The following is a 9681-nucleotide window of genomic DNA, read 5'->3' on the forward strand; positions in this document are numbered from 1 at the left end:
TGATGTGGGCAACTTCTCAAGCTGATCATGCTAAAGGATTCTTTGATGGTCATTTGCAAGTTCATTGTTTTGATCACATTAAAAACAATCTTTAGGGATATCCCATGACAATAGACTAAACTGATTCAGTTCAGCAATGTTATACAGATTTAAGTGGTTGAATGCATGCTTGTGATCAAAAGGAGAGTATTGTGAGTGTGAAATAGACATGTATGCTTCATCATGTTTGCAAAATGCAAGTAATATAAACTTAAAGCTGCATTTATCAGTGTCTTTATGTCTGCAGTGGATCACATGACAGAATGCCAAATTTTCTGTGTCTGTTGGATGTGTAAATAGGCAACTGTTGACAAATCAACATGCCAACTTTCCATGGAGTAAGGCGATGTGTCAGATATGTTTTTGGCTTTTTCTGTTGCCCTTAATAAGTGACAGATTTTGTGGCAACCTTGGGACGCAAGCTGTAAACACAATACTGACATATCATCACTATAGGGTGAACTTGTAATTTTTGGTATAAATAATTGCTTTACACTTTCAGAAGTTACTCAGCAATATTAGCATTATTTTGGAGTTGTGTTTGTGTTGACCCAAAGAATATAGTTCTGATCCACTCTGCTTTTCGCCTGCCATTGACTTACGTGAGAAGAACTATGTGTATCAGACATTTGGTGCTGGAAAGGTGGTTTATGGTGGGTTGTATGAGTGTATGGTGAGTGTTTTTCATGAAAATAGCTGTTTGCTGTCCATTATTAATTTAAAAATACTAATGATAGCCACTTTAAATCTACCTTTTCACATGCACCTTCTTTCTATCGCACATTCTATAACAGGAACTCTATATTTCCTTATAACTTTAAAAGAGAAGTTTAAAAAGTTTATGAACTGAACTGTTAGTTTCTTACATGTAGTTGCAACACAACTTTTGCACAAATATCTTAGTTGTTTTTGTGAAAAACCACCTGACACTTTGGTCAAGGTCTTTTCAGGTAACATTATCTAAATCAAAAGTTAACAGGAAAATGTTGATAAGATCTATTCAGCATTCTGAAGCAACGGCTGGTGCAAATGCCACCTCATCAGATGTCAGGATGTAGTTTGGTGTTTTTCAGCTCAATTCGAGGAAACTGCCTGATAATATTTGATGTGGTGATAACCCTCAAGTTGGGAGATTAAAATTCACATGCATATTATCAAACAGTTACTAAACAATCAACATTTAGGATTTATTTGACTCTCTTATCAGGGTAACTCACTCTTATAAGAAAGTCTTTCTGCTTTTGCTACTTTAGGAAACTAGGAAAAAGATTCATAAGCACAGCACAGCACACTGTAACTCAACCTCTCCAAAAAAAACCATTACAAGGCAGAGAGATCTTGTTACATCACCAAGCTGACGCTCTATTTTGCTGAACAGTTTATTCATGGCAGATCATAATAATGCACAGGTCATATCAGTTTCCAAAGTCATTTTCGGGGTTCACCTCATTACTGCAGCCCCTTCCAGGGACTATATAGAGAGTCGATGAGTGGCAGAGATCCTTCTTTGTCCTAAAGGTCGGACATGCATCATATTTAGCTCACAGTGTCCTGATTTGGTAGTAAAGATGCTTTTCTCATCGGCCTGCTGTCTCATTCCTCTACTCTTCTTCTCCTTTACTGATGCTGGTGAGTTGATGCACTGATCAGGGGTTTGCTCACAGATTTACATTTGATTTTAAACACTGTCCTAAAATTGATTGCTTGACTTCTTGATTATATATATGAAAAAATGAAAGAAATTTCACACATATCGAATGTTTTTTTGTTTTTTTTAAAGTTGGAATAATACTTCCAGCACAGATGTGACTAAGCTGAAAGGATCAGGTTTCATTTCATTCTTTGTTCGTCATTTTAGGACGAGTTTATTTATGTTTGCAGCTGTCAAATTTGCGCTGGAAGACCAAAGAAAACAGATGCTGGTGGTGACAGTAAGTCCTTTGGGAGACTAATGTTAGATGTTGAACGTTCCTGAAATAGATTAGAGACTTTTGAGGTAGAGTTTTAGGTATTTTTGTCAACCATAGCATCGATGACATGAGCATAGGCTTTTTTTTTTTTTTTTTAAATCAGTCAGGAAATCAGTCAGGCAGCTGATAGAGCCACACTGGGGCCTTTTTAGAGCAAATCCTCAGTTCTGGTAATCGCCAGCCAGTCAGAAGGGCTGCTTTAATGACCCCGTCACAAACCACAAAGAGTTTAGCTAACACAAACAACTGAATTTTGTATTACTCCCATGACTTATTTTATTAATACCAGGACGTACTCTGATGAAGATCAAGGAGCGTGTGCGTAATCTCCAGCTACAGAAAGCCAAGCAGCATCTCCTGACACACACGGTCAGTGGTCGTCAGCCTCTCAAACACGTGAAGGAGGGCAGGATTCACCAACAACTGGACCACTTTAACCGACAAGACTTAAGCACCTTCCCTCAGGTAGGGAAAAATCATTGATCAATGACATATCCGATGTGAGTGCATCGATCCGATTACATGATAAAGATAAAGTTTCTGTAAGTTCATAACCTACTTGAAGACACTATTCATGCTATTTCATGAAGGTCCAGTGTGTAGGATTCAGAGGGATATATTGGCAAAAATGGAATGTAATAAGTATGTTTTTGTTTGTGTATAATTATTTGAAAATAAGGATCATTTTTTATGACCCTTGTTTGTCCATGTCCTTGTTCATGGAGATTGCCATGTTGCACTGCCATGTTTCCACAGTAGCTCAGAATAGACAAACCAAACACTGGCTATAGATAGAGATATTCATGTTTTTTTGTCGGCCGTAATTAGGAGCCCATCTGCAATGAGCAGCATCAGAAAACCTCTGATCTATAATGTGAAACTGTCTCGTGTGAGTTCGGATGAGGATCCAAATGCAGTAGAAAAAGGGCAGACGGGTGTACAAACGAAAATTGAGCTTTAATGCTGATGATGACATCCAAAAAAAACAAGCAGGTAACAAAAACACAAAGTAAAATAAAACTTGAATCAAAAACTCAGATAAAATCAACCAGGATCATAAGAACGGACTCAGAAGTGAAGACAGCAGCAACAATGGTGGACAAAAAAACAGGGAGGATAACAGACAAACTGACGAGGAACAAAGAGGGACACACAGGTGTATATACACAGAGGACTAATCAGGAGAATGACATGCACCTGGGACTGGCTGAATATCGATGGTGTGGCAGGGACCACAGTGGTGGAGCAAACGAGACTGAAACAGAACAGGTGTGCAGGGAAGACACTAACAAGGAAGGACAAACAAGACTAATAAAACACAGGTGTGATGGGAAACAGACAAAGGCAGAGAGAACTAAAGACACAGGAAAACCATCAAGGAAAGTGAGAACAGGTGAAACTAATCAGGGAAACTCTAAGGTGGGAAAACACTCAAAGACCAGAAGTAAAACCAGACATGACACATTACGAGTGAAATCACAAAATAAAACAGGAAACAGAACATGAGTAAGAAGACAACACAATAAAACACAAAAAACAAAGTCCACAACATAATACAAAACCTAAGATTGTGACAAAAACTGCTTTATTTAATGTTTTTGGGGTCTAGATCACCCTGACCGTTTGTCTGGAAGAGGAGGAGACCTCTGCGGTTAATTTGGCCCCCGGTAAAAACCTCCTAAATTCCCGCATCAGAAAAAAGTGAACACACATTAGCATGTGGTGGATAAGCCGACTGTCTCTGATATGCAAAACAGTGTTGAAGATACACTCATTTTAAAATCTAACTGCTTAATTCAGTGTTTATACAGGGATTTAATCCATTTGTTTTGGAGAGGAAGGGACTTCTGCAGATAAGGATACTGGTAAAAACCTCCTGAGTAATTCTAACTGGGAGCTGTTAGACAGCACTAAAGCTCCCTAAAATGTTATATGCTTCCCCTTTAAAGCAAGCTGCATCATACTCAATTTTATTTCTTAGATTTTCAATGTTTTCTCAATGCATATTTAAAGCTAATAAAACCAGCTGCCTTATAAGTCTCCTCTACCAATAAACTTCTGCGTCACTGCTGCATCCTGTAACTGTATCTGTTAACATCTTTGACTTTTTACCGCAGCAACTCAACTAAGCACTGATAACACTTCCTGGCAACATGTAGTGAAATGTTTCTTTAGCTCTCACTGCTGTTTGGGGCAGCCAATGTTTAAATGTGACCACTGCAGCATTACATAAAGGATACCTGTATGTACGACTATGTACTGCTGGTTCTTTCTTTCTTCCAGAGGTTCTTTGTGAACGATGCGTACTGGCAGCGTCTTGATGGTCCAGTGTTCCTCTTCATTGGAGGAGAAGGGCCCATTTTTGAGTTTGATGTTCTGGCAGGTACAGTAGGATTCAGCAGGTCCTCACCTGTCTGTCACACACACTCTCAAAAAGCAGATTGGTCAAACAAAAAATACATAGAAAACAGCTGACACTCCCTTGAAGATTTGGAAATGAAAGTGGAAACACTAAATGAAGCATCATATTGTGTGTCAGTAAGATGAAACACATTTGTTTTACATTTCCTGCCCTGTACTCTTTTCCTTTGTCAGTACTCACCAAATCCTTATATTTGTTTCGTCCCAAGAGTGCTTCATGCTTCTTCTTACCATGTTTTGTCCTGCAGAACCAGCTGTTTAATCTTTTTATACTGTCTGTGTATTTCTTGTTGAAAAAAATAAGTATTAGACCTTGCTACAAGCTGAATCTTATCTGCTTTGACCGTGTTTTCCTAGGTCACCATGTTGACATGGCTGAAGAGAACGGGGCTCTGCTACTGGCTCTGGAGCATCGTTTCTATGGTGACAGCATCAACGCTGATGGTCTCAAAACAGAGAACCTGGCAGACCTGAGCAGCCAGCAGGCGTTAGTGTTTGCTTCCTAAGTGTGTGTGTGTGTGTGTGTGTGTGAGAGAGAGAGATCTATACAATGTTATGCAACAGGTCAAAATCATATCTTTTGATCAACACTTTCCGCTATGGACCATTTGCCAGAATAAATGTTCACTTAGTACAACTCTGCAAACCGGGGATGTTTAGCAATTGCATTATGTAGCGAATGTGTCGAAACCTGTTGAAACAAAATCCACTTGGTTAAGGTTAGAAAAAAGATCATATTTTGGCTTAAAATACCTGCACAATCATCACTGAAAAGGCTGCAGTGTGTTGCTAAAAAACACCCAGGGTTGGAGGCACAGTTGCCATTGGAAACACCTCAACTAGAAACACATGTGTTGCTAATAAACAACTGTTGTTGTTGTTTGCTGAGACTGTTTTCTGCAGCTTGGCAGCCTTCTTGCCCAGGTGTCACACACCCAGGGTCTGTCTGTGCACGTGCCTGATGTGTGTGTAAGGTGAAAGACTGAAATGGTTTAACATGGGTTTTTCTGTTTGGTTTTTTTTGTGCAGGCTTGCTGACTTGGCTGTATTCCACCAGTACATCAGCCAGAGCTTTAATCTGAGCCACAGAAACACCTGGATCAGCTTCGGAGGGTCATACTCCGGCGCTCTGTCCGCCTGGTTCAGAGGAAAGGTTCATGAGACATTTTCAAGCACATATTAACAAAAGCTAATTTAGCTTCACACTCAGGTCCTTCTTCATTATAATTAACTCTGTTTGTTGATGACGCTGCTGCTTCCTCATTGTCAACAAAAAAAAGTTAAAATCCAAAGATAGATTTGAAAAGTAACTAGTGTATTTTTGGGGAACTATTTGACTTGACTGTTACATTAGCGAGCATTTACAGCAGCAGGACGGTGTGTATGGAATCGACTCAAAATAAATGTAAAATGGCCCTGAACAGTGTGATGAACATGTCAGAAAGCACAACAGTGTGGCTCATTGAGGTGATTTTGGGCAACAATGGAGTTCTATGACACAGAGGCAGATCATATGTACAGACCATACTTATCAAAAATATACATTATGACCGGACTTATCCTTTAATACTACACCTCTCATGAGTGGCTCCTTTAAAATGAGCGTAGAACCCAACCTTAGATTGAATCCCCGAGTTTGTGAAAGGCACCACATAGATTTTTTATTCTGCATGTGCCACACAGGTCAGAAAATAGACAACACATTACACATTATATTAATGAGGAAAAAAATATTCACTAATTTCTAGCTCTGTCTGTCCTTTGTCTCCATTCCTCTTGCATCCTACTGCAGTTTCCCCACCTGGTGTACGGAGCTGTGGCCTCATCTGCTCCTGTCAAGGCCACGTTGGACTTCTCTGCCTACAGCAATGTAAACTGGAACAAACTATGGTCACAGTATTAGCATATTGCCAGGATTGTAGGTCATGAGTCCAAAAGCTCCCCTGTGCAACTTAATCATGCACCTAGGATTTTTTTTTGACAAGCTTCAGGAAAAAAACACATTTTGTTGGGGGCGGTTGTATTTTTTCAATCATTTATTTGCTTATTCTTGACCTCTTTAAAGTTTTTCTTAGGATCTGAATGCTCAATGGTCTCAAAGCCTTTTAGTTTTCATAAATATGTAGTCATACAACCCCCGTGAAATTATAGAGCGTCATTGAGCCCCCACAATTCCCAGAAATAAGGATGTGACCTTAATGTCAGTTCTACTTACAGTCCTGCATACTTCCTCTGTCAAATGACCACATTCTCACTCTCATATCTTCGATTTCCTGTTTCAGAGCGTTGGCTTGAGTCTCATGAACGAAGCAGTTGGTGGCTCAGAAAAGGTGTGAAGACAGCCACATGCATTATATGATGTGCATTACATTTCCACCTGTCTTGTGTGTTAAATTCCCCCTCCTCCTCCTCCTGCAGTGTCTGACTGGTGTGCGAGATGCCTTCGCCGCTGTGGAAGCGCTGATGAGCAGGAATGTCAGCCAGGTGGCCGTGGATTTTGGCTGTTGTCAGATACCCAAGGATCTTGATGACCAGGTAACGGGCTCTGGTTTCTCAAACTGAATCAAAATGTAATTCCCAATCTATTCAAATTAATTTAGCCTGCATTTTTTTTAAATACATTTTATTCAGATGCAGAATAAATGCATCTGAGTAGAAAATAATTCTCAAAATGCACATCTCTACTTTAGATTGAGTTGATGCAAAACCTTGCCGACATCATCATGGGAACAGTGCAGTACAATGAAGAAGGGGTGCTCATGTCTATTAATGACATCTGTGGTGTGATGACCAATAAGAGCGAGGCATATGAGGGGGAGATGGAGGCTTACAACCGCCTTGTTAAGCTTGCACAGGTATGAAAAACAAAGTCTCAGACAGTAAGGAAAAGCATGAACTACTATTTGTAGTTTTCCCTTTTCATGCACTGTATAACCACCAGATGTCACCATTAAGCAATTTTCTTGAATCCCTCAAAGGAGACGGGCCTGTAGCCCCCTAGAGTTGAAATGAAAAGGTGCAATTGTTTAGGTTTTCTCATGCCAGCAGGACTATAAAGACAAACACTCAAGATGTTTTTCTATTTTGGATGCTTTGTTTCCCTTTTGTGTGTGTAAATGCAGATCTACCATTCCACCGGTGAGGAACCGTGTCTGGACATCTCCCATGAGAGAACAGTGAAGGAGCTGATGAACACGTCTGTCCACTCTGGCCGTAGAGCAGAGAGACAGTGGACTTACCAGACCTGCACTGAGTTTGGCTTCTGTACTACACACACACACACACACACACACACACACACACACACTGAAGCAACCACTGTTTCTTCGTCCTGACACCATTTCTTTGTACTTGTGTGTGTAGATCAGACCTGTGAGGACACCACTTGTCCGTTCTCGGGGATGGTGACCCTGCGGAGCCAGGCTGAACTCTGCTCCATACTGTTTGGCATTTCCCAGCATTCCCTGCCTGGTCGCATTGCCTTCACAAACGCCTACTATGGAGGAGACAACCCACACACACACAGGGTCCTTTATGTCAATGGTGAGACTAAAGACAAAATCTCAGCGAATGACCAAACCAAAGGAGGTGAGGGCAAAACAAAAGGCAGAAATCTGTATCATCATTGCTATAGGTGGAGTTGACCCATGGAGGGAGCTGTCAGTGGTCCAGGAGTGGACTGAGGAAGGTGAAGAAGCCCAGACCATTTTCATTAAGGACGCAGCTCACTGTGCTGATATGCTGAGCGGCAGAGTGACAGACTGCCGCTTGCTCAAGAAAGCCAGAGAGGTACATATGCCTCAGTGACGTGTTATTGTACACTGATGAGCCACAAAAGTTAGAAATCACTGACAATTAAAATGCATAACTTTGATCATCTTGTTACAATGTAAAGTTCTGCTTTAATACCTTTGTTCCTGGCATTTATATGGATGCTACCTGACACACTCCACACCACCCAAAAGCTGCTGCTGACCGAGTACACCCCTATTGCACTCCCTGATGGCAGCAAGAAACTGCTCAGGAATGGCCTTAGGAATGTAACAAAGAACCCAAGGCATCGCCTGGCCTCCAAATTTGCCACATCCCAATCTGATCGAGTACCTATGGGACGTGCCGGTAACCCAGATGTTCCCCCAGACATCCTCATGAATGCCAGGACCCAAGGTGTCCCAGCAGGACATTGCATTGTAACAAAATGATCAATGTCATGTACTTCACCTGTAGGTGGGGTAATGCTGTGGCTGTTTGGTGTATGTTCTGCCTAACTATCGAGCTGGTGATAAAGTCTTTCTTCCCTCCACCTCTCAGGAGATTAAAAAACATGTGGTGAGTTGGCTGAAGATGGCGGCCCGAGAGAAGATGGAGAAGAGGAAGGTGTGATCAGATAATGTTAATAACCTGATCAGCTCTCATCATTTGTTCTTTTAAACAAATAAGATGCAGTTAATAAGCTGGTGTGCCACTCTCTCTCTCTTATTATCCTCTTTTTCCTCTCTGAGTTGTCCTTGCTCTCCATCTCCTCACTGTGCATCCAAAATTATCTCAACCCTGTGCTGGATCTGTCTGTGTGGTTCGGTTATATTTCTTAAAGGATTTTTAATATCCCTTTACAAACATTTTTCCTGTTTTTAAAGTTACTTTTAATTTGGGAATGCAGAAAGAGCTTTTTTGTGCAAATTTTACCTTGCTTTTATCTTAGCCGTTATATTAATTGTAAATTATAAAGTTTACACCAATTGAATTTATGTGTGTTTGTGTATACGCTGTTTGTTTTTTTTTTTTTGTAAAATAGTCATCATTTGTCATGACCCTATAGTATCACTAGGGTGCGTTATTGCTATATGTGTGTCAAATCCATTGCTAGATCCTCACTCTGTAAAACACAGAGAATCAAAATGCTAGTATTCATCTGTTTTTCTTAAAAAAAAAAAAAAGGCAACAAATATCAATATTGTGAGTGCAGATTTTTTCGAACATTATGGGGCAGTTGTCGTGAGTCAGTAGGGTGATTCAGTGCTTGATGTCACAGTGAATCTGCGAGTGTGATACAGTTGTTTGTATCAGTGTTTGTGTGAGAAAAGGTGAGGAAGCACCAGTTGTCCGAAGGCCATCTGTTTGCTCTGGGCTCCTCTGTGTGTGTGTGTGTGTGTGTGTGTGTGTGACCCTATCAGTAGGGGGTCAAAAGTGGGAGGTCATGACCCCGCTGACCCTGTGGGAGTGAAGATCATCAATCAGCTAGGGGCAGGAC

At 40.8% G+C, this 9681-nt stretch overlaps 1 protein-coding gene across 1 annotated transcript; it reads left to right on the top strand.

The window, feature by feature from the left end:
- Positions 1–1542: 1542 nt before the first annotated feature.
- Positions 1543–9362, top strand: LOC121943583 (thymus-specific serine protease). Its single transcript, XM_042487143.1, has 13 exons — positions 1543–1668; positions 2299–2474; positions 4293–4392; positions 4788–4917; positions 5460–5583; positions 6223–6300; positions 6713–6760; positions 6849–6965; positions 7121–7285; positions 7553–7694; positions 7794–7973; positions 8065–8219; positions 8742–9362. The coding sequence occupies exons 1-13, from the start codon at positions 1608–1610 to the stop codon at positions 8811–8813; spliced, it is 1548 nt and encodes a 515-aa protein (XP_042343077.1). The 5' UTR covers positions 1543–1607; the 3' UTR covers positions 8814–9362.
- Positions 9363–9681: the final 319 nt, after the last annotated feature.

Source organism: Plectropomus leopardus, chromosome 5, assembly GCF_008729295.1.
Source record: "Plectropomus leopardus isolate mb chromosome 5, YSFRI_Pleo_2.0, whole genome shotgun sequence".
Taxonomy (NCBI): domain Eukaryota; kingdom Metazoa; phylum Chordata; class Actinopteri; order Perciformes; family Serranidae; genus Plectropomus; species Plectropomus leopardus.

What these genes read in the sequence shown, in the direction of transcription:
- LOC121943583 (XM_042487143.1), top strand. Translation starts at nt 1,608, where the DNA reads ATGCTTTTCTCATCGGCCTGCTGTCTCATTCCTCTACTCTTCTTCTCC. An exon ending in GACCTGAGCAGCCAGCAGGC is followed by an intron (nt 4,918 to 5,459) that starts GTTAGTGTTTGC and finishes TTTTTTGTGCAG; the next exon opens with GCTTGCTGACTTGGCTGTAT. An exon ending in CCAAGGATCTTGATGACCAG is followed by an intron (nt 6,966 to 7,120) that starts GTAACGGGCTCT and finishes TCTCTACTTTAG; the next exon opens with ATTGAGTTGATGCAAAACCT.